Source organism: Neovison vison, chromosome 2 (genome assembly GCF_020171115.1).
Source record: "Neovison vison isolate M4711 chromosome 2, ASM_NN_V1, whole genome shotgun sequence".
In the NCBI taxonomy this organism is placed as follows: domain Eukaryota; kingdom Metazoa; phylum Chordata; class Mammalia; order Carnivora; family Mustelidae; genus Neogale; species Neogale vison.
The window spans coordinates 43281878-43309606 of NC_058092.1; the positions used below are offsets into that span (position 1 = coordinate 43281878).

The window sequence follows — 27729 nt, forward strand, 5'->3', positions numbered from 1 at the left end:
GGGCACACCCTTGAGCAACTATCACACTGCACTGAGCCTTGAGAATATTCTGGAAGCATCACTGCGAGCCGCTGCTTCTCAGCAGGGGAGGGAAATGAAATTCAGCAGAAGCAGCAACTTTTGGAAGGAGAAGCACAGTTTGCCTCTTAGGATGCTTCTCTCCCGGAATGGGTTTACTGAGAGCTCCGTGCCTCCGGAGCTTTAAATCTGTCGACCGTTGACTATCACTCCGCCTCTTTTGAAGTTACAAAAATACCTTCTGTGTGGCGGGAACAGCAAGTTTGGAAAATTAAATGGGTAAAACTTCAGATAATTCAGATGACATACATGCAATAGCATTCCATGAAGAATTTATTCAACCCAATCCCTTGCATGTAATTAACCAAGACACACAAAGTCTCCAAATTTTGCACTCCAAAAAAGGAGGGAAAATGCAAGGGTCCTATGCAGCTACCAGGACCTACTGAGAGCCACTTTGTTACAAATGTATCCAAAGTCCCCAGCACCAGAGACTTGTGGGGCGCCGCTCGTCCTGGCTGCACTCGCTCGGCAGCTTCCAGAGGTGGCGGTTGTGCTATGAAGGCAGACCCTGCCAAGCTGGCCGACAAGATGCTGCGTACCCCCAAGTGCTCGCGGTGCCGGAACCACGGTTTCCTGGTGCCGGTCAAGGGCCACGCGGGCAAGTGTCGCTGGAAGCAGTGCACCTGCGAGAAGTGCTACCTGATCACTGAGCGCCAGAAGATTATGGCCGCGCAGAAGGTGCTCAAGAAGCAGGCCTCCGAGGAGGAGCAGGAGATGGCCCTTGGCGCACACGGGCCGGAGCTGTTGTCTGGGGCTGCGGCTGCCGTCCCGGGCCCAAGCCTCCGCCAGCTGCTTCCACTGGCCGTTTCGGGAGACCGGGAGCTTGGCCCAGAGTGCCGCGTGGCCGCGGGCTTCCCCGAGAGGCCTCCGCGGGGCCCGAGCCCGGGCCCGAGCGCCTTCCAGCCAGTTCTGGGCAGCCGCAGCCACGTGGGGCTGAGCGAACGAGCCACCGTCGCCATGCCCAGTTCCGTGGGGCCCCAGCTTGGGGCGGAGGCCGCAAGCAAGGGCTATTCCGGCCGCTTGGAGCTGCGCAGGCCGCTGCGGCCCATGCCCAGCCCGCCGTTCGCTGACTTCGGTAAGATTCCCTGGCCCCGTGTGGCCTCGCCCCACTCCCCAGGATGCCTTTCTGGGTTGCAGCTTCCCGGTGCCCCACGCCAGCGGCCCGGGCCACCGTGGATCGTGCCGCGATGGGCCCTTGGGGTGTGGGTGGGGTAAATGCTTTCAGAGGTACTCTTGCTGTGGAAAGCCGTTCTCTATGTACAGATTTGGTTTGGGGGCCATTTTGCAAAAAGATTAAAAAAAAGCTAGAAAGTAATGGGTGGTTCTGGCAGCTTTTAACATATAGCTTCTTGCGTTTCCATCTTGGGAAAAAGAAAATGGCCCCCAATCCCTTAACTGTGGCTTCTCCTCCAGGAAGACGCCTTAGCTAGATGGGCCCTACTGCACTTGCGCACTTCTTCCCGCGCTTTTCTTGGGCTGGTGGCGCCTTTTTCAAGGCGCCCCCGGTGGGTGGACCCGCGCGACGATGACTGCGCATGTGCAACTATGACTGCGCATGCGCACTCTTCCTGTTCCAGTTGCTGGAGGCTCCTCCCAGCCAACTTCCTTTGAAAAGGCCTGGCCCAATGCGCCTGCGCACCCGTTCTCACCCTTTTCCAGAAAGTGGAAATGAGACGGTTCTCTGCACCCCACTGGAGAACAGTTGGTCTGTTGATATTGCCTCTTTTCCTCCCTTCCCACCATATGCCTAAATTACATGGTTCCTTATGTCTTGGTGGTTTTTAGTATTAAAGCACAGTTTCAAGTTACATTTAGATTTGAGGCTCTTTTGGGGGTGCAGACACGTGATTTCTTTTGGTTTTCTCTATGGCAGTGTGGTAGAAAGAGCATAGGAGACTGGGAGACTGCTCAGGCACCTTAGGCAAACTCCTTCCTTCTGTGGCAGTCTCTCCCCTCTTTGTGAAGGGGATTGGCCTGGATGCTCTCTGAAGGCCAGTTCCTTGTGGGACATTCTAAGAAAATGTAGGCCCCTAAGAAACTAGAGGGGGAAGACAGACCTGAAACAGCAATTCTTGAAGATAACTTTCCACAGACCTAGTGCTTTTCTCCGTTCCATCTCAACAGGGACTGAGCACTTAACCGTTCCACAGCACTAGTGATGAAGACGCAAAGAGGGAAAAGTCACATTTGTTGCCTTCAAGGATCTTGCCCTCATGGGAGGGACAGTGCCGATCAAGGAATCATGCAAATCAATGTATAGAGCTCGAGTGATTGATGGTTTTGTTGTGGTCTGAGGGAAGAGTCAGCTGAGTACTGAGGACTTACTGAGGCACAGTGAGGTTGGGGAGAAAGCCTTCTAAACTGAGGGAGCAGCATCTGCAAAGGCTGTGAGGTTGATGAGAAAGGAGAAGCTGCTGGGTTATAGTGCATGAGGAGGCCGGAGTGGAGGCAGGAACCAGCCCTCATGGGGCTTTATGGCTGTGCCAAGGACTTTTTCTAAGAGCAGTGGGACATAGCTGAAGGGCTTAAAAAGCAGAGAGGATCAAAAGCACAATGGATGGGGGAGTTCTTTGTAAGTGGCTTTGAATGTTGTGCTGCTACATCTGTACAGTGATGTGATGCTCTTGTCTCTAGCTCTGTGTGTTTTTAACGTTTCCTTCATTGCTTATCTTTCTAGGGTTCTCTCTGAGCATTGGCTCAGACTGTGTGGTGGGGTCCGAGTACCTGGAGAGAGACCCTTCTAAGCTGTACCCCAGCTGCTCCAACATGCATTCTTACTGCCCATTCCCACTGGGCTACCAAGAAGGCTCCCCAACCCCAGGGATCCCCCTGCAGCGGGGCTTCCGGCATGTGTCCTGCAGCCACTTCCATGGAGGAGCCTTGGTAAGTCCTGTCCCCATTCCTTTCCCAGTTTCTCCTTATCCCAGATGCCCCATTGCTCTTATGGATGCTCAGTCCCAGAAAGCAAGCTGATGGGGCAGTCTGTGCCAGGCCCTGAGCACTGGCAGGACGGGTACAACACTGACCTTGTGCAGTGTACACCTCTCAGAGGGGACGCATGTGGGCAAGTCCATTCATATGTAAACAAGTTGGCCTGGCTGGGCTGTGGCATGTGCTTTTCAGAGCTGGGAGATCAGGCAAGAAGGAACACAGAGAAACCTCAGATAAACCTGGGGGGCAGCTGCATGGTACCCCCCACTGAGTGAGACTGCCAGTCTGGACTGATGGCATGTTGGGGCCAGAAGGGCTTTATTTCGCTGAGGATCAGGAAGGAAGTCTCACTGTCCCCGCACCACACAGTTGAGGGCAGAGCTAGGAGCAGACGTAGGTCCCTTGCCCAAAGATAGGGGCCCCTTGAGACTTTGGGCTGCTTTCGGGAAGAATTGAATGTTAGTCATGAAAAATAGGGAAACCCTCCACCAAACACCTGTCACCTCAGGAAATATTTGTTGAAAGAACGATGAGATTTAATCTTTTTGTAAGATTACTGGTCCTAAACTAACTGTGGTGTTCTTTAAGCCTCGAGTTTTGAATACGGAGTATGGAGGAGTCAGGCCATCCCTGCTGTGTGAGGTACAAGTTGGGGAGACCAGGTTTTGTGGCCTTGGTTACCAGCTCCTTCCAGACCAGAGTGGCTAAAAACCCTTTCCCTTTTGGCAGCCCTGAAGTCAGTCAGGACTGTAGGATAGTCAGAGGCCTGGGTAACCAGTCCTGACTTGGCCGCATCGGGCTGGACCTGTGGGGCAGGTTGTCTCGAATGCAGCTCAAGTTCATGAAAACGTAGACCACCATTACCTTTCCCCCCTCCCTCAGAGCTAAATGCCTAATCCTGAGTGTTAGATGTTTCTCTTGGGTGGAGGGTAGAGAAGAGTGAAGACTGAGCAGCCTTCTTTGTTTAATGTGGAAAGTGATTGAGAAGAAAGAAGAGCACTTGATATTTTCTTAGCTGCAGAACAGAACCAGTGGAATTCTGCCACTCCCTCCCAGATGTGTCCACACAGGTCAGGCAAGCAGGGCGCTGGGTCCCCACTCTGGCTGCCACCCCAACAGCATCTCTTCTATTTTAGACATTGTAAAGTTTTACATAAGTCATTTTCCATTGATTCATGGCAAAAAAGTTTGAAGACCCCTGGTCTTGATAATTTCCAAGATGCTACTGACCCTTGTGTGAGCCATCAGGGTACGCTGTATTACCCCACTGTAGAGTAGAAGACGATGACTCAGGGAAGCAAAGTATTTGTTTGTGGGCACAGAACTGGGGAGGGAGGGCCTGGGGTTCAGATTACATAGCTGGTCAGTAACAGAGCAGTCCCCAACCTGGAGCCCTGGCACTCACTGGGGACGCCCTTCCCGAGGTATGTTTGTCATGCAGAGACAGAGCAAACATGGACCTTGACTGTCAACACCACCCCTGCCACACCTGAACTCTCATGCTGGCCACCCCCATTACAGCCCCAAGGAGAGCACAGAGCCTCCAGCCTTCACACAAAGAGGGGGCTCTGGCCAAGTGAAGCATGCACCCACCGTCTGCTCACACAGAAGCTTGGATGGAGCCTGGCGTCCAGGGTAGAGCTCTGATTGACAGGCTTGCCAGACGGCCTTTGTTAAGAGTGTGATCTCAGTTGGTTTATCTGGGCCTGAGCTGCCACCACGGGCCCCAGGCAGGAGCTGTGATCCAGGGAGAGACTTGGCTGAGCAGCTTGGAATTAAAGCACTAATAATCCCCCTTCCCACCCCCTTCACGTCTGGATAGAGGATCAGGCATTTATTTTTGATGCTGTTTCAAGACCCAAGAGCCTATGAACTGCTTTCATCCTTGTCCTGCTGCCCCCTGCATGGGCTCGTAGATACTCCCCAGAGATGTCTTCAGCCTCCTATTCCTGTCCCTGCCCCATTTGCTGCTTCTTCACTTCCTCTGTTCTCCTCCCACAAAACAGCACAAGCTTGGAGTTGGACAGACCTGGAATCCAGTCCTGTCTCCGATGTTTACTAGCCATATGGCCTGGGGAAGCCATCTAACCTCCGAGGGTCTGACTCAGGTTCTCAGTCTGGCTGGTAGGGGAAAGAGGACCTATCTCATAGGGCCGTTGACAGATTGAAGAAGATGTAATGCATGGAAAGTGCTTGGCACGGGGTCTGGCACGTAGTAGATACTTGAAGGTGGGCTTTCTTCCTTTCCTTATTAGGAAAGGCTGGAAGAATCTAAGATTTTTACAGACTGCCTCAAGGCTTTAATGTGCTCATGTGTGACTCACCGATGTGGTGGCAGTGCGTGGGGTTTCTCAAACTCCTTTGTCAAAGGACACTTTTAAGAGCACATAAAATATCTTATAGGACACCAGGGTTCTCCAGAACACAGCTTGTAAAGTGCTCTGAAGTTTCTGGATGCAGAAGTAAATAAGAGGAACTACATCTGAAATTTATTATGATTTTTTATTGCATTCACATCTTTCTCTGTTCAGCGCTAAGCTGTGTAGTCCTCCCTCCAGACGCCCCCATTCCAGCCTTGGGGTCCTGCGGCACAAGCACGGCTTCCATGTCCGGAAGGAGTAGCTGCACAGAGGGCGGCCCGCCTAAACCGCTTTGCTGAGGTCCCCCAGCTGCCCTTGCCTCAGGAACGGCTGCACCACACTCAGCTCTTCTGTGGTGTTAGAATAGGGCCTCCAAGGCCCCCTGACTCTCAAGTCTAAGTTCTCAGCTGTACCAGGAAAAGGGACCACAAGGGGTTGGGATGCATTCAGACCCTTCCGCAGCACGAAGCAGTAGAGCCCGACAGATGGATCCGGTTCCGCCTCTACCGCTTACCGGTTCTGCGGCCCGGGGCCCAGAGCTTGCCCTCGCGGACACAGTCTGTCATCGTTATAGTGAGGAGCGTCGTGGGGTCCTGAGGGTGGAAGGAGGTTCTGCATCTATGCCTATACGAGAGGGCTTAGTGTGACTTTGTGCCTGAATTCCTTCTTCCCTTCAATCATTTGGTGGGTATTTGCCAAACACCATGTCTCAAGTGCCCTGTGCCCAGGTGTGGGGGGTACACGGTGAATCTGCCCCTTGGGGAGATCCCCCGCCCCTGCCATTGAGGAGCCTGAGACCCATTTGAGAAGCCTGTCTGACTAACCCTCTCCCTCTCTGGCTTGCCTGCTGCAGGTGCCTGAGCCGGTGGGAGACTACCAGCCCAGCTACTACCCGCCGCCACCCCCGCCGCAGCCGCCGCAGCCGCCGCAGCCGCCGCAGCCTCAGTTTCTCCCACCGGGCTTCCTGTCTGCGCTGCACTTCCTGCCGCCGCTGCCGCCCCCGCCGCCCCCGGCATCCTTCTCTCTCACTGTCCTGTCTGATACGGACAAGGAAACCACTGGTAAGTGGGCTCCAGTCCGCCAATTTCTGGGGAGCCAGGAAGGTTTTCTAGAGGAAGGGGGCCTACTCTGAAGTGGAAAGAAGGGAAATGGAGAGCAGAAATTAGAATGCACTGGGCCCAGGCTTGAGCTTTTTCCTTATACACCTCCCTTTATTCCATATGCAAGCATCCACAAGAGGGAGTCCCCAGTCCCAGGTGAGAAAACCAGTGGAACCCAGAGAGGCTCCAGGTGCAATGCTGATTCCCTCCCCATCTGTGCCCGAGGGCTAGGTGTGCAGGTTGCCATGCGTGCTGTGTGTTGAGAAGACCAGAGGCGCCTGGCCTCTCTGCTTGGCTGGGGCCTCTCAGCTAGGGAGAGATTAGATGCTGAGCCTGGAGCAGCGGCTGGGGCTGGGCTGGGGCTGCTAGGGGTAACCCTCTGCCCCCAGCTGCTTGGTGGAGAGAAACAGGCCAGGAGCTAGGCCTGTCTTTGCCTCTGTAAAATGGGTCCTGTCACGGGGTGACTGTGACAGTCAACTGACAATCTGGATGTAAAAATGCTTTAGGTTTCCTGTTGAGGGCTCTTGCAGCTTTGAAGGTTCTAGGATTTTTTTTCCCTTTCAGTCCTTCCCTGCGGCTCCTTGGAAAGAAAAGGAAGTAAGAGACCTGTTGCACACTTGCTGTGTGTGAGACGCCCAGATCCGCGGGCTGGAGAGATGACATGTAGCTTGAAGCATGTCAGCCGCGGAGCCAGACAGCGGGGGTGTGGGTCCTGACTTGGGCCCTTAGCAGCTGTGGGGCCCGCAGCAAGTCCCTTCAGTCCTTGTGCCTCAGCTTCACCTTCTGCCAAGGCAGACGGGTGGTCCCCACCTAAGGAGGGGATTCTGAGGACTAAACAACATGAGCCCGAGGATGGCCTTAGTGTGCGTTCTTGTTTACTGTTTCCCCTCATCCCGTGGCTGACGTGATCTGTTGTGAGGCAGAAAGACGCTGAGGTTCAGAGCCGCGGGGTAGCTGGCTTCTCGCTGCCCAGCTGGAGGGTCAGTTGGACTCTGTGTCGCGGGGCCCAGGCTCAGTTGCCAGTGTCCGAATACCCAGCAGTGGAAAGGCAAAGGCATCCTCTGCTGGGGCTGGGAGTGGAGAGAATGCTTTATAGAAAGTCTGCCTCTGAAAGTAGGTCATTCCCCTCTTTGTAAATCCAGCCCTTCTTCTTTGTCCTTCCCAGACGACCAGGAGCAGGAGGCCGAAGTGCCCACAGCACCGCCCTGTGAGCCCAGCCAGCCACCGTCTCAGGAGCCGTCTGATTAGGCCCAGGCCCTCGGGCCAGCAGGGTGGGGTGTGGGGGGTTCCAGCAACGATGTTCTCATCTGCTTTCGGCCGTGTGTAGGGAGGAAGGATAGTGGTGGGTGTAAGATGGCAGTTTATTTCCATTTCAAGAAGGAGGGAGGAGGGTGATTTCTAAAGTTCTCTCGATTCTGAGATGTGGGATTGACCAGGAGCGTGGAGGATGGTTAGCAGGGGAGGGCCAGGGCTCTGAGGATCACGGGGCTGGTGGAAGCTCACATTTAGGAATGAATTTAACCGAGTCTGGGTTGTGCGGCTGTTAAACTCACTCCCAGTTGCGGTCTTTGATTTCCTCAGGCCCAGCTCCAGGACAGGAGGCAGCATCTAGTCCAGCCTTCTGCTTCTGCCTCTATTTGGTCCCAACTGGGGGTAGCACAGACACCAAGCCCCCAGCACATCCAGGTGGCCGGTGTGGTCAGCAGGACCCTGGGCACTGACAGCCAGTTCCACAGCGTTCTTCCCTGCTGCTCTGGCCCACGAGGGCTGCTTGGCCACTGCCCCTCACCCCATCTCCAAGGGGTTTCTCTAAGCATTCTGACCGCTGGGGCTGCTTCGTCTCCCCTCCATAAAGTTTAAGCCATTATAGGCATTATTTCTGGTTTGAAAAAAATGCATTACAGTTTGAGTATTTGATATTTTTATAGTGATTGCCAACTTTAAAAAGTAGGCTGTTCCTAAGCATTGATGCAATTCTCAGAGAGTAGAATGTGCTTCTAAACCATCTCTGTATCCACTTCCTCTCTGGGGTCAGTTGACTGTTGAAATAAAATAAGCAGTAGAAATTGTTGTGGAAGGTTTATTCTCTCTTTAAATCCTTGTGGGAGGTGGTGTTGTGTAGGGGGTTGGGTCAGGGCCTGGCCTGCCTCCCTTCTCCCTTTGCCTCTGTTAGCAAGCAAGAGGCTTGGGCCAGGCTACGAGATTTTTGACTATCATTGTTGGTATTATCACCGTTTTGGTTTTTTCTTTTTAAAGCAGCAGAGAGCTTTCGAGGAAATCTGATGCAGATCCCAAAATATAAAGATGTCTTTTCGTTTCCCTCACCCAACTGTGGGGGGTGGTGAGAGAAAGCCTTCTGGAGAAGTTGGAGTCTCAACTCCATCTTGAAAGTGAAAGTAGGCACTCCCAGTAGGGGGATGTGGAGAGTAGGGGACCGGGAGTGAAAGATTCTGGGTAAGAGACTGTGTCCTGTTCTCTGTCCAGGGAAGGACTGACATTCAAGAGAACAGGCTGACCTGCTTCCTGCAACTTGCCTGCAGGCAGGGGTGTCCCAGCATGGTCACAGGACAAGTGGTAGGACGATCACTGAAAAGTGATACTCAGCTGTTCTCCCAACATAAGGGCAGTGGCTGGGCCTGGGGCTGCTCTGTTGGAAGGCCCTGGAACAGGATATAGCCTTAGAAACGTTTCATTTACTGCTTTATAGAAAGTTCTTCCGGTGGGGCTGATCTAAGCGTGCCGAGGCCCATAGGTCAGCATTGGCTTCAGTCTGGACCTGATGATGTGACTTCAGACTAGCCTGGCTTTGAGGCTGAAAGTCCCTCCATCCCAGCCCTCCCCTCAACAGTGCTGGTTGTGCCCTGGGTCCACAGCACTGCAGGAGCCCTGCCTTCCCGTTGGCCTCACTCCCCCTGCACTCACTGGGCCCTGGCGTGTCAGTGTGGCCAAGTAAGCCTGGATCCGTGCCCCTACTTTTTCATTACACTTTGTTTTATCTTAGACTTCATGTTTTGAAAGCTTTTTCAACCAAACTGCTTTAAAGTATTTCTGATCAACACACACACACAAGTTGTAAAAGTTTGACTACATGGACTCCATAGCAAATCAGACCAGTGAAAGAAAGCGAGTATTTATTTAAGCCTTTGGGGTTTGAGATGGGAAGTTCTGGTCTGCTGAGAAGGGCAGTATCTGTTGCTGGAGTTTGTGTCCACAGGACTCCACAAAGGGAGGATTTCTCAGTTCTAGAGGCCTGTGATCTGTTGAACCTCTGGAGACCAGTTTGCATCTTTCCTGGAAACTTAAGGGTGCCGGCTGGGGTGAAAAGAACTGTGGGGCAGGATTGGAGACCTACAGTCTTCCCTTGCCCCTGGTGTGAAGCTCAAGTTTTGATAGCCCCACCTTTCCCTTGTGTGTGTGTTCTCACCATGCTTACTTACCTCGTAGGGGTCAGTGGACACCTGCTCCCTTTCCCAGTAGCCTTCCCACTCAATCCAGTCTGTGCCCCCTTAATGCCCTGTCCCTCCAGGCTGTCCCTTCAGCAGCAACAGCATGAGCACTGAAACACCAGATCTGCTTATATTGCTGCTTTGCTCACAGACCTTCTATGGCTCCCTGCTGCTCTGAGGCCAACATTTTCAACAGAGTTGGCCTGCCCACCTCTCCAGCCTCCATTCTTCAGAAGCTAGCCCAGCCCAGGTCTTGCAGTAGAGTGCAGAAAAGGATGAGAAGAGAGAAACGCAGCCAGGAGCAGCATTGCTCTTCCCCAAAGACAGACTTGGCTATAAGCTTGGAGAATGTTCTGGAAGGCAGCTGGCTGGCATTGTGGGACGCCAGGTGTACTGTAAGGGCGCTGCCAGGAGGGGGCGCGCAGGCAACAACCGTGCTGTTGCCTAGCGACGGACCACAAAGAATAGCGCAGGTCCCATGCCAGAGGAGGCGAAGGAATAGTTTTTCTGCAGCGCGGGCTTGAAGCGCCCCCCAGAGACCTGGGGTCTCCCGGGAAATCAAAGCGATGAGCGTCCAGTGGCGCTAGGTGATTGCTGGCCGCTGCGCAGTCATCTTTGCGCTGCCCTGCCTAGGAAATAGGTGCCCTTTTATCTTCGTCTTCAGGCACCAGCCCCAACCCTGCGCCCCCATAGAAGGTGAAGGGAAGAGGGGTTTTACCATTTGTATTTTATGAAGGAAAGTGAGGCAGAGAGGGATAGTGATTTGCCCAAAGTCACATAGCTTCTACGTGACCAGGAGGGTGCAGAAGAACACATACATCCCTGAGCACCAGTCACGGAGTTTTTAATATCCATTTCTCCCTGAGTTACTATCTTTAGATTTTTTTAAAACCAGGCGAATGCACCCTAGTTTCTGAGCGGATTCTAACATAGCATAGGGAGAGCAGCCTAAGGACACTGGCCTCTTGAAACCACCACCCACTCTACTGACCACAGCACACACAGCCCCCTGAAAAAACACTGAAGTAGGCATTCTGGTGACCGGTGTGAGAAGGGTGCTCAGGATATCTGGGCCAGAAGGCAGGCAGCATTTGCTGGTGCCTGAGCTCTGACTGTGGCCAGGGGTTCACCATAAGCACCACTGTGTGAGCTGGGACTGACAGAACGTTTGGTCTTTTCTTTCCTTCTTTCTTTTTCTTTTTCTTTCTTTTTTTTTTTTTTTAAGACTTTATTTATTTAACAGAGAGAGAGATCACAAGTAGGCAGAGAGGCAGGCAGAGAGAGAGAGGAGGAAGCAGGCTCCCCGCCGAGCAGAGAGTCTGATGGCGGGGCTCGATTCCAAGACCCTGGGATCATGACCTGAGCCAAAAGCAGAGGCTTTAACCCACTGAGGCACCCAGGCGCCCCAGAATGCTTGTTCTTGAGGTTTGTGTGGAGCAAGGAGGTGTGTCTGCTAAGGCAGCACTAATAGGTTTGATCCCCAAAACCCTTCTGGAGAGAATCTCTCCCACCCTGACACCACCCCCCCTGGCTTTTCTGTAGAGTGGGGTTGCTCTGCAACCTCTTGTAGACAAAACACATCCCTTGGGCCCTGAGGCAGGGGAGGAGATCCTCTCTCTGCAGCTCTGGGTATCCTAGCAGCTCCTTCCGCTCCTGGGTGTTATAGCCTTGGTGGACCTGGGCCTACGTTCCTCTTACTTGGAGGCTGCTCAGAGACCTCGGTTGAGGCATGGCCTCTTCTCATTGGCCAAGGCTCAGGGTCTTCAGTCCCCGCTCTTCCTCCTCACCTTTCTATAGCTGTGTGTTTTGGGGCACATCACATACCCTCTCTGAGCCTCCCTTTGGTTCAGGGGCATGCTGAGAATGCAGGGAGCTCTTGCCTGAAATGTCACCTCTGATGCCGCCTCTCAGAGTACATAATATGTGGTACCTGCATTATCAGGTGATCGACAGCAGCCTCTTCTTTAAGACTGTGTTGGGGGTGAAGACTTACAAAGCGTATTAGCTGTGGCTCTTTACTTGCCAGCGCTCCCCATGTACCAGGCACTGTACTACGCACTTTCCACAAATTGTCTCTGAATTCTCACAGTGACTCCCCCAGGCAGACACCACAATACCCCCATCTTACAGACCGCAAGACGGACGCCTACACAGGTTAGGTTCTCATGCTTGGCCATACCATCTCTAAGTGGCAGAGTTGGGGTTAAATCCGAGTTCCACTTGAGTCTAGAGCTAAGTTCCTAGCCACCCTGTACTCTCCTCCTCCTCCACAAGGGAGAGGTATGAGTCCTGGAAAGGTTGTGTTGCCTCCTGGGACTCTGCCCAGCCCAGCTGCCCTTCAAGACGCGGACAGGCTGCCTGCACACTGTAATTCAGCTCAGTTCTCACACAAGGAATGAAATCATTTTAAACATTTTTCCCCCAAACCCTGTAATTTCATTTTGAAAATGAACAAAGAAGCATGAAGTCATTTTTCAAAGAAATGAGTATTAATAGCATATTCACATTTTGATCAAAATCCTTTCACAAGGTTGCTGGAAAAATTATCAATAATAATGCTTGTAATTCAAGTGTAACCCAGGAAAGAGTTTTGACTCTGACTGGGATAATTTCTTCTCACACTCATTTCTTCATCTTTCTCCAGGAGACGTTTGTTTGTTTCTCTTTAAAAATAATTGGAAATATAAAGAATGCATGGAAATCATACACAGTTTATAAGGATAAGCCAGAAACAGATTTTTCCCCCACCTCCATTTCCCCTTCTCGTTTCTCTCCTCACTGATGTCCCCCCTTTTGTGTGTGTCTCCCCACCCAGAGATAATTTGTACAAGCTTTATTTTGTTGACTAATTTTTAATTTTGAGATAATTATACATTCACATGCACTTGTCAGAAATAACACAGAGAAATCTCATGGACGCTTGACCTACTTTCCACCAATGGTTACATGATGCAAAACTATAGTATAAGATCACAACCAGAATACTGACATTGGTACAGCCCACCCAATTTATTTGGATTCACTTTCACCTGTTACATTTGAGTTAAATTTTGTATAAGGTGTGATTTTTTTTTTTTGCCCATGGATGTCCCAGTGCTCTAGCACCTTGTATTGAAAAGACCGTCCTTCCTCCATTGAATTGTTTTTACACTTTTGTCAAACATCAATTGAGTCTACTTGTGTGGGTCTATTTCTGAGGTTTTTAATCTGTTCCATTGATCTGCTTGAAAAAAAAAAAAGCCATACAAATGGTAGCACATGATCCACGCTGTTCTGCACATTTCTCTTTTCATTAACACCGGATCAGGGCTTCTGAGTCTTTTTTTAACCATGGACCCCTTTGTCAGTCTGGGAAAGCCTTTGACCCCTTCACAGAACAGTGCTTTAAATGGATAAAATAAAACACACAAGGTTACAGAGGAAACCAATTATGTTTAATATACTTGTCAAAATAGAGAAATACATTTGTGGTTTAGTAATACATGTATTTCTTTATAATGCATTAAATAATAAGATTGAGCAGTGGGTGTAATCATTATTAATAGTTTCATAGTCGTGATGTAATTGATTTTTCTGAGATACCTGCAGCAACTCGAAGGCCCTATGAGAAAATCTGTGATTTCTCTGGTGACCAAGTCACCACTAATTCTTCCAGGGTTTGTGGCCTATATTCATAATTGAAGGAAACACTAAATTATAGTTAGAGGTTAGCAAACATCAAGATGCAAATCTTCCCCAGCCAAGTTCACAGAGCCCTTAATTCACTTCCGACCCCAGTCGTGAACTGCATTCAAGTTTGGAGAGCCTCCCAGCTGTCTCGTTCTTCTTAGCAGCTGTGTAGTATTTCGTCGAAGGGATGCGTTTTCCTTTATTTAAGCAGTGCACTGTTACCAGACGTTGAGGTGGTTTCCGGTTGTTTGCTCTGACTGTTGACTTAATTTTATATGTGTTTTTCTCTTGCTGGAATTTTCTTCTCAAGCGGGGGCCGTCCAGCTGACCGCTCAGGGCTCAGAGACCCTCGGCCAGTGACACAGACACAGCTATTCTGCTGAGGGCCTCCTGGCCAGCAGGCCCCAGCCCGTGTCACCCTCCGGGGGGCTGTCCACTCCCCACAGCACGACATCCTTCGCCCCGGCCCCACGAGCCCAGGCCAGGGATCCCACTGCAGCCGTGGTGAGCCAGCGGGCCAGCAGGCCGGCAAGTTTCCCCAAGCTGAGCAGCATCCTGTGAGCAGATGTACGGCTCCTCTGGGCCTTTGTGCTACATTTTATTAACAGCAGAGAGTAAGATGCTAACATTCTATCCTGTCAGCTCTTCCATTTGAGCTGGTACAGGCTTCGGCCTGTCAGTAATTAGCTGCTGGGTGGTGTCTTTGCTTCATCTTTTTTCTTTTTATAATTGGAATCAGAACATCTTTTTTCTTTCTTTCTTTCTTCCTTTCTTTCTTCTTGGTAGTAGACGCAGGCCATGGAACATTCTGTGGGGACTTGGCTGTTTTTCCACATTCATGGGCAATTAATTCCCAGCTCTATGCCAGTTCCCCAGCAAACACTGAGTTGCCTTCTGACGTCGTCAGCCATTTGCCAAAACCATAGCTCTCCGCACTCCCTGGCCCCACTTGGGAAAAACAAGCGATAACACCTCGGTCTGAAATGTGTGAAACATACCTGGTTTTGAAACCCTGGCCATTTCATGGTCAGTCTATAATTAAGCCAGTGCTTTTGAACATCTGGCTTTTAGATTTTTTTCTCTCCAATTTGGAGTAGATTTTTTACTACCGCAGCATATTAACATCAGTCATGGGTGATGTCAGCCACCATCTCCAACATTCAAAACAGCCTGTGCTCTGTTCCCGGAGTCAGCATTTATCAGGCACCTACAGTGGGCCCAGCCTGGTGTTGCCCCTACGATGAGGTGGGATTTTCCTTCCCATGAGCTAACCTGGGCATCCTAACACCCTGATCTGATGACTCCCTCACCTAAACCCTTCTCTGGCTCCTCACTGCTCTGGGACCAAGGCCCAGCTCCCCAGGCTGGCCTATAAGGCCTTTGAAACCTGCAACCCATTTGATTGCTCCAGAGTCTTCTATGTCTTTAGTCCTCTTTGCACTGCAATTTCCCCAAATGCCTATAGGCCTTGCTGGTGCGGTGCCTTCTGCCTCGGCCAGCCCTCCCTTGGACCTCATCGGCACCTCCGAGGAGCCTGCACAGAGTCTCATGAGGAAGTCTGGACTTGCCTGAGTTTGGGGCCAGCTGTGCCCTGCAAGTTTCCCTGCAAGATTTCATGGCACTCACTTGCCTCTTCTTTGGGTTCATCGCAGGAAAGGATGACCTCTAACTCTCCCATTGAGGTCACTAGTGATGACCTTGGGGCCAAACCCAGAGGTCAGTTCTCTGTCTTTGGCTCTCTCAACCTCCTAACCCATTTTCATGCATTTCTCTAGACTTCTGGGACACTCCTCTCTCCTTCCTATCTCCTGGCAGCTCCTCCTCCATTTATTGCTGCCTCCCACCCCCTTTTGGGCCTGCTTTCTGCATGTCCGTACTCTCCTGGGGGCCTGGGCACTCCTTTCTGCATCTCAGGGCTGTTTCTCTCCAGTAGCTTATGCAGGTCCGTCCCTTACCCTCCATCTAATACACAGTAAGGACTAGCCTGGACTCTGGACATGTGTCACCTTTGTCCATGTGACCTCTCCAGTTGCCTGTCCTGTAAGTTCAGGTTCAGGTTCAGGTTCAGGTTCAGGTTCAATACCGTAGGGTTCTGGTAGGAAGCAGAAGTCAACTTGGAAGGTTCAAGAGATTCACAAAAAGTGTTCCTCGAGCAGGCTGGATTCCGGGGGGATGGTGGGGTAGAGGTGGGTCTGTACAGGGGCTGTGTCACTCCCTGTCTTTGCTCTTCTCTCAGAGCAAGAAACCTTCATCTTAAAAATGAGGGGAGGGCCACGAAGCCCGCCAGCTGCTACATTCCCATGAGTGCCCTTAGGCAGTCACATTCCCACCTAACGCCTAAGGTAGAACGTGAGCTGGATGGCAGAAAAGGGGAAGGAAATTCATCAGTCAAGCTATAGTGTAGATGGTGGCTGTGGTCACCATGTCAGCAGCCCATTGAAAGGTAGAGGCCAATCATTCCTGCTGTTTCCTAGCACACATTCTATGTTCCCCTCATGTTCTGAAGTGCCACGGCTGGGGGTTCCCTACCTGGTAGGGTGACCCAGTTCCTTACCCTCCTAGGGCCTGAGTCCTTGTCATCCTGGCTTGGGGTTTGCTGCAGCTTCCCGCCAACCGGAAGTGTCTGTCCCCAACCTCAGTGGGTCCCTGGGGGATGTCCTCTTCCCCATGTGCTGCAGAGCTCCCTTGCCTATCAGTAATCGGGACCACCCACCCAGGCCAGCACAAGCACTCTGCCTATCGGACCAGTAGCTCGAGGAGCTCAGAGTGGCTCAGCGGTAGCCCTAATTGGGGGGAATCATGGCTGTGTTTCCCGGTGGAAGCCCCCTGAGAAGGGCTAAGAGGAAAGAACACCCCCAAAACTGCCGAGCCAAAGACTGGGATTTCTCAGAAGCAGACCCCCAACATGAGGTTTGGTGAAGAAGTGATTTATGAAAGAAGTTGTCTTGGGGGAGGCCAGGAAGGGGGAATGGGGATTAGGACAGGGAATGGGGGAAAGCCAAAATGATGCCGTTTCAGGCCAGCTCTCAGCCTCAGTGTGACAGCTCTGGAGTGGACGTCATGCCTCCAGGTTATCAGCACACAAGGCCGGAGAGTCAGGCTTCCGCTCCTCTCCACTCTCAGACCCTGATTAAGGGCTGCTCGGTGGGAGATGTACGTTCCTGGGCACCACCAGCTGTCTGAGCCTGTGGGCCAAGCCGGTTCTGGGAATCCAAGGGATGTTCTTCGAGAAAGAGCCTCGATGCCCCCATTGTATGCAAAAACACTCTGAACCCAGGAGGGGTCCAGCTATGGAAAAAAGGAATCTGAGGGGATCTGGGCAGAGCTCAACATGATCTGCTGTGTTGCAGAGATGGGAACCGAAGGTTCTGTAAGAGAGTTATGGAGGGGGAAGGTGAGAGGGCTCTGATGATGCTTGCACATCTGTGAAGATGCTAAAACCCATTGAATTGTGCACTTGGAACGGGCGAGCAGTATGACATGTGAATCCCATGCAAGCAAGCGGTGACTGAAATAAAAACGTGGGTGGGGATACCCCTGGTGGGAGACAGCCCCACCCACTGGTCACTAATTAAGGCACACAGCCCACCCTACACGACCGCTCTGCTGCTTCCCACGATGCTAGCCTCCCGCCAGCACAATCACTGAAACTTCCGAAGCCATCCGCCACCCCCGCAGGCTAGCTCCTAGGTGCGAGCCCACGACCACACTTCTCTCCCTGTTAATTGCATTCCTGGGTTGGAGGCAATACAGCGCGGCATCCCTGGTGATGGAGAAAGGATTCTGCATGGCCACAGATGGTGGTCCTGGCGGAAGCATCCAGCAGAGAAGGCAGATCTATACCCAGATTCCAAGAGGATTAATTGATGGCGCTCCTCATAGTGGACGACACCCAGTGTGATTAACTTGCCATCATCATGGTTCCTGGGGAGTGGTGTCCAAACTGGGCAGCACTGGCCCGTGTTGCGCACAGACCGGGCCCTCACCAATGGCAGTAGCCAAACCCATGCTGTCGAGCCTGAGAGGACCCTCTACCCCAACTGGTATGGATGGAATGTTTGTGTCTCCCAGTAATTCATATATGGAAGGTCCAACCCTCCCATGTGGCTGTAGAGGCCCCATCTACGGGGCCTCTACAGAGGTAATGAGGGTTAAATGACATTCTAAGGGAAGGGCTCTGATCCCATAGGATTAGTGTCTTTTTTTTTTAAATAATAATTTTATTTATTTTTTTTCTTTTATTTTTTTAATAACTTTTTTTATTTTTTATAAATATATATTTTTATCCCCAGGGATACAGGTCTGTGAATCGGCAGGTTTACACACTTCACAGCACTCACCAAAGCACATACCCTCCCCAATGTCCATAACCCCACCCCCTTCTCCCAACCCCCCTCCCCCCAGCAACCCTCAAGTGACACCCGAGAGTTCCCTCTCTTCCTTTCCATGCACACCAAGAAGAGGTCACGGAAGCCCAAAGTAAGACGGCACCACCTCTAAGCCAAGAGAAGAAGCTGCAGAATGAAACCCACCTTGCGGGCACCTTGACCTTGAACTTCCCAGCCTCCAAAACCACGAGGAGCAAAATCCTGTTGTTTAAGCCACCCGCTCTGTTATGGCGGCCCACGTAGACTAATACGATGTCTGCCATGGTCATTTTGTTCATGAGCCCAAGGAGGGAGGCTAGGACTGGCTGGGGAGAGAGTTGGACATCAGCCTCTTCTGCAGTGACTACCCCCTGGCGCGCATCTACTCAGGAGAGGAAGGTCTTCGCTCCTCACCTATCTGGAGAGGCTGGGCCGAGTAGTTGAAGTTGCCGAGTAGCCAGCTGACCCTGGAACCTCTGCCCGTGAATCAGTGTCAGTGCACACCTCAGGCTGTCTCTCCTCCCCCAGGGGGCGGGCACGCACCCCTGGAAACACCTCCCTTCACAACTCTCTTTGGGGAGCCCCGAGTAGGCTGTAATGTGCCTCCATCCACTCTAGTGCACACTCATGTGTAAACCTGGGGCTTCTAGTGGTTTCTCTTCTGCTCACCGGTCACAGGGATTTCCCCAAAGGGATAGTGGAACACCGGCAGCAGGTCCGATGGCATCTAAGCCATATGTCCATTTGATGTACTTGTGCCTGCTGGACCTGCTCCCCCCAGTTTTGTGCACGCGTCTACATGGAATGAGGGAGAGTTCCTGCTCACACCCAGCTTTATGATTTGGAGGGGTGGGTCCAATCCAGCGTGTTTGTTTTCTTTTGCTGCGTGACAAATCACTACAGACTTAGCGGCTTCAAACAACACTCACTTGTCATCTCACAGGGACTGGAGGTCAGAAACTGGGTAACCGCATGCCTGCGTTCTCTGCTTAGCGTCTCACCAGGCAGAAATCAGAGGGATGGCCCGGGCTGCAATGTTATCTGAGGCTTAGGGTCCTTGTTCAGACTCATTCTGCTTGTTGGCAGAATTTGGTTCCCGGCATTTGCAGGAATGGCGTCCCCCTCTTCCAGCTGGCTGTTGATTGGAAATCACTCAGTTCCTACCGGCCATCCTCTGGTCCTAATCACACGGGTCTCTCTCAACATGCTAGTTTCTTCTTCAAGGCCAGCAGAAGAGTCTCCCTCCAGTGAACCAGGATAGGGTCTTACGTTACATAACCCCAGGAGTGACTGTTACAGCAGAGGGAGACTCAAGCGAAGGGGATTATACAGGACACATACCCCAGGGGGCAGGACCCTTGCCATCATTTCAGAATCTTGCCTGCATGGGGTGCCATGGTGGCTCAGTTGGTTAAGTGTCTGACTCTTGATTTTGGCTCAGGTCATGATCTCAGGGTCTTAGAGTCAAGCCCTCTGTTGGGGTTCAGCTCGAAGCTCGAAAGGGAGTTTGCTTGAGATTCTCTCTCCCTCTCCCTCGCTACTTAAAAAAAAAAAAATAAGTAAAATTCTGCCTACACACCTATCATCTTATAGGGCCCCAGCAGGAAACAGCATGCTGAAATTGGGATAAGTTAAGGAGGCGTGTGTCCATAAGGGAACTCATAAGAAGATTTGGTAGGTAGTAGGAAATTACACTGGGTTAGTGCAGTGACTGGAGAGTTTGTTAGCATCCCTAGGGCTGAAGAAGTGAGGGGACAGAGCAGCTAGTGGGACCTGGAAGGAGACAGTCATGTGGAGAATCTTCTATGACAGAGCAATGATGTCCCTCCCAGGGATACCCTGGAAAAGAGAGCCGAGAGAATAATGACTGTAACCTCCCCCCCGCCACTCCAGTCTCCTGCCAGGGCTCCTTGATGCTGAGCTCAGCCAAAAGCCAGAGGGCAGAGGAGCCCCTTAAAATAGTCCCACATGTTAGCCCCCTGGGGCCCAGAGCAGGGGAGAGGCCAGGGGCCAGGGGAACAGAGGCACCAGGAGGACATCCAGCCAGTAGCTCAGGTCACACAGCCCTTGGGTGTCCCGTGACTGTGGGGTCCGGCCCCTCCCAGAGCCAGTGGCCAGACTGGGCTGCTTTCTAAGGAGGAGAGCTGCCAGCAGGGGAGAGCAAGCTGGGCTCCGGAAGCTCAGCAGCATGCACCGATTCTGTGGGGGCCCAACGGCGATCACACCCCTCCTGCGCCCCCATCTGCCCCAGAGCTTGCTCACCCCACTGGGGCTGCTGGGTCACATGGCCATGCAGCAGGCCAGCCGCCTGGACAGAATGCGGAGCCCTCTCTTACTTTAGATCCATCCCCAGCTAGCAGGCCTGCCAGGTCCCCAGGAGATGATGGTCCCCATGAGTGTTGTAGACAACTTCCCAAATCCAAAGAGACCCTTCCAGTATGAGCTTCTTGTGCAGGCGTCATTGCGATAAGGTGTAACAGCACATCTTTCACGGTGGCAGCAGTATTCCAGATTCTAGCCTCTCCTGCCCTCTGATCTCCTCTGGGAAACCAGACAATCGGGGAGCCTGGGGCATTCTGTCTAGGGGGGTCACGGCTCCTCTGGACACAACATGGGGTGGAGAAGAGAAGGGAGACACGAAGGGAGAGTAACCACTATACATCTCCAGCCTGAGGGGCAAACCAGAGCCCTCACTTAAACAGCCCCTGCTGGCCCCCTGCACTCCCATATTTCCTCCTGTACCCCCACACCGCTCCCTGCCTGGGCAATGGCAGTGGTCTTCTGACTGGCAGGTTTGCCTCCCTCTCCTCCCCACCCCTCACTCTGATTTCCATAAATAGAGGGATCCTTATAAAATGGGAATCAAATGAAGTCACTCCCCGGCCCAAACCCTGCAGTGGCTCCCACTGCTCTTTGAGTAAAACCCCAATCCCTGGGCCCAGTCTCGGAGGTTCTGGATCAAATGGCTCCTACCCAGGCTGGTCCATGAGACAAATTCACCATGGGTGTGTGCATGAGCCGCTCGGGTTTGCTTGTTTGTTTTTAATAATGTGATAAGCACCCACGAATCCATCGCTCCAGACAAAAGTCCTCTGCCCCGCCATCTGGTCCCCAATCCTGCTCTCACCTCCCCCACCCATGGTCACCAGCATCCTGAATCCCAGTGCCTCATTTGCTTGCTTTCCTTTTTTTTTTTTTTTTTTTAAATTTCATCACATCCATATGTATTCCTAAATGGCTGTTTTTTTAAAGTTATTTTAGGCTATTGTCTTTGGAGCAAACTTTTTTCACTGAATATTACATTGCTTACACTCACCCATGTTGCCTTGGGCTGCTGTAGCCCATTTGTTTTACCTGCATTCTTACACTCTACCTCCAGCTGGTACTCAGGTGTGCAAGTTCCACTGTGGGCCAGTGCTACTGAGGACATCACTGCCCAAGCCTCTACTGGCCCATCTCTCCCTTCATCTTCTGCCACTCTTCCCCTCACCCGCTATATGCCAGCAGGCTGGCCTCTTCGGACACACTCTGAGTTCATCCCTGCCTCAGGGCCTTTGCACCTGCTGTTTGCTCTCCCTAGAATGCTTTTGCTGGTCTGGCTCTTGTCTCTGTCTTTCTGGTTTCAGGGCAATGTTACCTTTCAGATGCCTGCCCTGGCCCACCTGAGTCTACAACTGTCCCCTCAGGAACTCTTCCCATGGGCCTGAAGTCTTGGGCAGCTCAGGGAAGGATGGCTGGGGCACAGGGGGCACAAGGTTGGGGTAAGAGATGGGCCAGAGAAGCTGTTCAAGAGCAGATACAGGAAGCCTTTAATGCCATGGTAAAGAGGCCATGCCCACTTTTGTCCTCTGTAGTATGTTGGGATCAGTGCCCCCAAAAGAAGTCTAGTGCAGTCAGGGTTCTCCTCCGGACCTCTGAGGACAGGCAGCTCCCACATATGCTTGAACACGAGGCAAATGGGTTTTCCCCCCGATTTATCCCTCAGAAGAGAAGGGGTTGCCTCATAGTGGAGTCTACGTAGTTTTGCACTTATGGAGCTCTTGTTCAATTACTTTATTTTGAAAAACAAAGTGTTAGTTGGGAAATACCTGTTGGATTAAACAAACTCTGGTGTTCTGGACAGTTCTAAGGGTTACCGGAAACTTGGTAGAAAAGAGAACAGAGAACCTCCTCACTGGCAGGGTCACCATTCAGAGGGGTGTGACCTGACAATCATCAGAAGGGGAAACTGAGGCCCGGGGAGGTGCATAACTTCCCAGCGTGCAGACCCAGGCCAAGAATACAAGGCCCCTGGGACGCCTGGGTGGCTCAGTTGGTTAAGCAGCTGCCTTCGGCTCAGGTCATGATCCCAGCGTCCTGGGATCGAGTCCCACATCGGGCTTCTTGCTTGGCAGGGAGCCTGCTTCTCCCTCTGCCTCTCCCTGCCATTCTGTCTGCCTGTGCTCGCTCTCTCCCCTGCTCTCTCTGATAAATAAATAAAATCTTAAAAAAAAAAAAAAAGAATACAAGGCCCCTGCTTATAAGGCCTTTGGGCTTTTCCAGGACAGTATGACTAGAGAACAGCAGGCCAGCCACAAGGTACACAAAAGCTCTCGGCTTTCTGGGCCTTGAAGGCAGGAGTGAAGCTGTGTGTTTTGTAACCAGGAGACCTGGGTTTGAATTCCCAGCTTCCTCTCCAACCAGCCTTGGGACTGTGGGCACCTTGCCTCTCCTCTGGGGACATCAGTTTCCTCCTTTGCTGAGCGGACATAATGGTAGTGCCCTGTCCTGGGATGTTGTGAGGGTTGAGCTGCTGCAGAGTGGGGAGGCCCTCATTCCTTGGAGGCCAAAGGGCGGGGTGAAAGCCTGCTGGAGGGTGCCGGTGGCGCACAGTGGAGCCCCAGCAGGGGCGGGGCTGGGGGTGCAGCAGGTCCGAGAGCTCTCACTGTGGGAGCATGTGTTTGCCACCACAGGCCCTGAATGTCTTGTAAAACTCACAATTTGTTCCAAAGAATAAACAGCATGAAAGGGGGTGAAGAGGCTTCATCCAGGGCTGGTGGTGGGGCGGGGAGTGGCTCGGAGGCTGGTTTCCATTTAAACCAGATTTGGAGGCATCTGTTCCTACAGGGCCCTGGGTCTGGGAAGCCCTGCCCGATACAGACTGTGTGCTTAGCTCTGGCCCTGAATGAAGGACACAAGGCCTCACTTTCTCCATCTGTGCAGCAGAGGGAACAATGGGATTATTCTATACACTATAGGATTAATATATGCAAAGTACTTAGAAAGTACCCAGGAAGGATGAGTTCTTACTCTTATAGGAGACACACTTGTCCGTGTTCTGTGATATCCAGAGGGATCAGCACTAGACAGAGGAAGCCTGGGACCTGTGGGACCTGTGGGACCTGGGAAGGCGCTTGGCCAGCTTGAAGAGACCGAGGTTTCCTGGAGGAGGGGACGCTGGTTTCCCCACATAAATTGGGGATAAGGTGGACAGAGATGGGTCCTGGCAGATAAGCAGCATGTGTAAAATCTCTGAGGTTGGAGAGAGGTTTTCATGTTTGAGAAATTGAAAGAAATTCTCTGGGGCTCAGAGATCCAGGGGCTGGGTCACATGGATCATGACCTGCCCTTAGAGGATGCCCAAACTAGCCCGGAGCATTCCAGAAGCCTTCCTAAAGGAAGTGACACTCGGGTTTCGTGTTGAGGAATGAGAAGGCATTAGTCTGTAAGGAAGGGAAGGAAGGGTGTTCTAGGCAGAAGGAACAGCAGGTGCAAAAGCCCAGAGAGCCAAGGGAGCAGGGCATGATGTGGGATGAGCCTGGCGGGCTCATTGGGTGAATGGGCTGAGAGTGGGATGACAAAGTGTCTGTTGGGTTCGGAAACAAGGTGATGGGGTGAATGTGGGGCAGGAAGGGTTAGTGAGAGAACACTGGCATTCTGAAGGGAGGACAGAAATAGGAAGTGGCTAGTGTGGGCAGGGGGCCCGGGCATGTGTGAAGATGAGCTGAGAGTGTCTCTAAGTGCTGCTGAGGAAAGGGCAGAAGAAAGGCTGCAGAAGGAGGGGGCAGGGATGGGCTGTAGGAAGGCTGTAGGTACAAGAGGGCCCTCAGATAGTGGGTCTGGGGGAGTAGGAGAGGAAGCCTGTGGTGGAGGCCTGGGGGACAAGAGAGAAGGGAGATGGGAGAAGGGTTGCTGTGAGCTCCAGGAGAGTCTGTCGCCAATACCTGGTCATGGCCAGCCTGTGGCGGTTTCCAGTGTGTGAGCACTGAATGAGTGGAGGGGTGTGGAGCGGGGAGAGGGGTTCCAGGCCCCGAGGCTGCGGCTGCCCTGAGGTTGGGATGGGAACTCCAACTTGCCCTCAGCCCCAGTGACCATCCTGGTAGTGCTGGGGATCTGGGGTAGGAGGAGCTGGGAGTCAGGCTGTGGGGAGGGAGGACAATGGAGACAGGAGGGGGAGAGGGGAGTGGGCCTGGGCAGGGGTAAGGGGTTCGTGGGAGTGGCTCTGGCTTCTCCTCTGGTTCCCCGGCTCTGGGAGCCCTCTCTCCAGGACCAGCCAGAGCAGGATGGTGTGTCCCCCTCCCCTCAGCACTCCTGTGCCTGCTCCCTGGGCACATGTCACCCCTGCCTGGCATCTCTAGGCTGTTCTCAGAGTCCTGAGCTGCAGGGAGATTGGTAATCTCCAAAGTCCCTTCTGATGAATTCGTTTGGTTGTGTTCAAGACCTTGTCCAAGGTTTCACAGTGAGTGCAAGGTGGATCCAGGTCTCTCGCCCCTTCTCCCACTGGGAACAGCTCCCTGCAGCCTCTGGGCCCCCCAGTCTCCTGCCACTAGCCCTTTAAGTGGAAGGGTCTGAGGGGAAAGTTGAAGGAATAGCCACTAGAGGGCGCCATGACCCAAGCCAAGCAGCTACTCTAGCAGGCATGCTTGGGGTCTTTATTATATATTTCTAAGGGGCTGTTAGCTGCAGTGGGAATTCTTAAGTTTATCATGGTGTAGGGTTTCTGCTGTCCTTGAGAGGAGGCAGGAGGCCCAGTTCAGTTCAGTTCAGTTCAGTTCTCAGATCTGCCAGAAGCTTCAAGCCAGTCCTGCTCTGGGCCTATTTCCCCTTGGTCTATGGTGGTGTCTTATTCTCTTGGGTGGGTGAGGGCAGGGGACGGTGCAGAATGGCCTGCATGCCCCACACACCTGCACTGTCTGTGGGGACCTCTGGTAGTCCTCCTGGTCCTCAGGCTGCCCCCAAGGCTCCAGAGGGCTCTGGAGTTTGCGGAAGATGTTTCCACGCTGGCCCACAGCTCTCTGGGAAATCAGGGCAGGAGCCCTGACCCTGCTGTCATGGAGACTGAGGCCCAGGGGGCGAAGGCGTGAACATGCCCACAGCCCCACACTCTGGGCCTGGAGGCCAGGATGGGCTCTGTTTCTTCCACCCTTGCTCAGAGTTCCCAGGAGGCGGAAATCCCTAGAGACCAAGGTTAGCAGTCACGGAGATACTCAACAGCCCAGTAGAAGACTGCCTGGAGGAAGGGCTCTGAGCCTAGACCTAGACACAGCCCCGGAGCATGGCTGCCAACCTTAGAGGGCCTCCAAAGGGCTGGGACTCTGCCTCTAGCACTTGCCCCACGTGGCTCTGAACCAGGGGACCAAGAACCATCAGCCGAGAAGGCGCTTCTCCCTCTCTGGAGGCCACCCCAGGCTGGGTGTGCCTCCAAGCTCGGCAGTCACATTTTGGCTACTTTCTTCTTTCATTCCAGAATAGTAACTGACACCTCCACTTCCTGCTGGTGAGACCCTTCCCCCTCCTTGTCCCTCTCCCCGTACCAGCACAGAGAGTAACCGCTGCCCATCCAGCCTAGGGGGGAGCTGCCTGCCTACTGCAGACCATGCAGCCAGTGTAACCTGGGAAGTTCAGGGAAGAGTGTTCCAGACAGAGGGAACAACATGAACAGATGCCTGGAAGCTAGAGGCAGAACTGAAAGATTTGGAGGGGAGGGTATGATGGGAAGAGGGCCTAGGCTCTGATATGGGGGGCCTTTGAGCTTTCAGTTGGGGGGTAGGGGAGCTCAGATGTCTCTCACACTGGTCTGCAATTGTCCTTTCACTTGAAAGTCTCCCACCTGGGGGCTCCCATTGCTAACTGTGTGCACCTACCCCTGGTACGCCCCTGAATACTGCCCCCTAGCGTTGAACGGCCCCCATTGGAACGCAGGCTGGGAGGGGGCAGTGGAATGGGATGCAGAAGTGGGCCATGAGATGGGGTGGAGGGGGCAATGAGGAGGTTGGGTGGGAAGCAGCTGATTTGTTTTAGAGCAAGAGGCTCTGGGCTGCTTTTCTAAACTGCAGCATCAAAGGCTGCTTGGAAACGTGTACAGAATAAGGTGGAATATTATGGAAATTGTCTCCTCTGCTTTGTAGCCTGGGAATTCACGGTCATTGAGAAGAATTTCCCCTGGTCCCATATTTTCTCATCTTTGAAAGTAAAGCTTGTGGATCAAATAAATGCAAATACATTTCTTCTGAACTCAACTGGCTTCACCAGCCATAACATAAATGGACTGAACTTTGTTCCAGCCCTCCTTCCACCACTGGAGGGTCAACCAGACTCTTTTCCACATATTCAACGTGGTGACATTCCCGTTCTCATCTTTCCCGTGACCATCACTTGCGGTCATGGGCCCCCGAGAGCTGCCTGGCAGCGGGGGACCCGGGCCCTGCCCTCACTCGGCCATGCGAATACTTCCCCAAACCTCAGTGTCTTCTCAGCTTGTCTTCTCTTACCAAGAGGGATTAATTACACCAATTGCTCATTCGTTTTTCTTTTTCTTTTTTTTTTTTTTTTTAAATATTTTATTTATTTATTTGACAGAGAGAGATCACAAGCAGGCAGAGAGGCAGGCAGAGAGAGAGGAGGAAGCAGGCTCCCTGCTGAGCAGAGAGCCCGATGCGGGGCTCGATCCCAGGACCCTGAGATCATGACCTGAGCCGAAGGCAGCGGCTTAACCCACTGAGCCACCCAGGCGCCCCCGTTTTTATTTTTCTGACAGTCATGCAAACACATTGTTTCAAAGAACCAAATAGTGTACCATGGGCTTTGAACAAAAATCGCCAGTCCCCACGTTATCCTTCTCACCCAGCTCCCTCCCAGCTGCACTTTCCAGAGCGGCTCCATTCAAACCCTGAAGCCGTTTCTTCTTGTCCACTTTCCCAACTAGTACGACCTGTTAACTGCTGTCCCTGGCTCCTCCCTTGAAGATACTGCTATTGGCTTCCTGGGGAGGACAGTGACGATCTTTCCTCCAGTGCTCCCACCTCTTGTCTCTTCCCCAGGCTCCCAGTAGTGGTGGCACACAATTCCAATGAGCAGAGGCCCTGCATTTCTGCTGTCATGACTGTAACTGCTCTCAATTCCTCCAAGCACTGGAATCTGATTACTTTCTTCTTGTATTTTTACGGTTTTCCAGAATTAAGAACGGCCTCGTTTTCTCATGTATCTGGTTTTCTATGTTCCTCATACTAATTCTTCCCAAACACCTTTTAAAAATTATTTATTTATTTATTTGAGGAATCTCTGTACCCAACGTGCGGCTTGAACTCACAACCCTGAGATCCAGGGTCGCATGCAGTGACCACGCCAGGCAGGCACCCCTTTTCCTGAATCTGCTGATAACCACGCACACCTCCTCTCCGCATCACCGTCCATGCTGCCAAATGTGTCAGAGCCTGCGGCTGCCTCAACCCCTGCTGCATGGCCTCCGCCTGACCTTGACCTTGACGGTGTCTTGCTCTGATCTCCTCTTCGTAAG

At 52.4% G+C, this 27729-nt stretch overlaps 1 protein-coding gene across 1 annotated transcript; it reads left to right on the forward strand.

Moving 5' to 3' along the window:
* Positions 1–576: 576 nt before the first annotated feature.
* Positions 577–7720, forward strand: DMRTB1 (DMRT like family B with proline rich C-terminal 1). Its single transcript, XM_044236767.1, has 4 exons — positions 577–1156; positions 2759–2964; positions 6226–6433; positions 7638–7720. Exons 1-4 carry the CDS (start codon positions 577–579, stop codon positions 7718–7720), a joined length of 1077 nt encoding a protein of 358 aa, XP_044092702.1.
* Positions 7721–27729: the final 20009 nt, after the last annotated feature.

Bases quoted from the DNA above. Each gene is read 5' to 3' on its own strand.
- DMRTB1 (XM_044236767.1), top strand. From the start codon at position 577: ATGAAGGCAGACCCTGCCAAGCTGGCCGACAAGATGCTGCGTACCCCC. The intron at 1,157-2,758 runs GTAAGATTCCCT...TTATCTTTCTAG, and splicing joins CCCGCCGTTCGCTGACTTCG to GGTTCTCTCTGAGCATTGGC. The intron at 6,434-7,637 runs GTAAGTGGGCTC...TGTCCTTCCCAG, and splicing joins TACGGACAAGGAAACCACTG to ACGACCAGGAGCAGGAGGCC.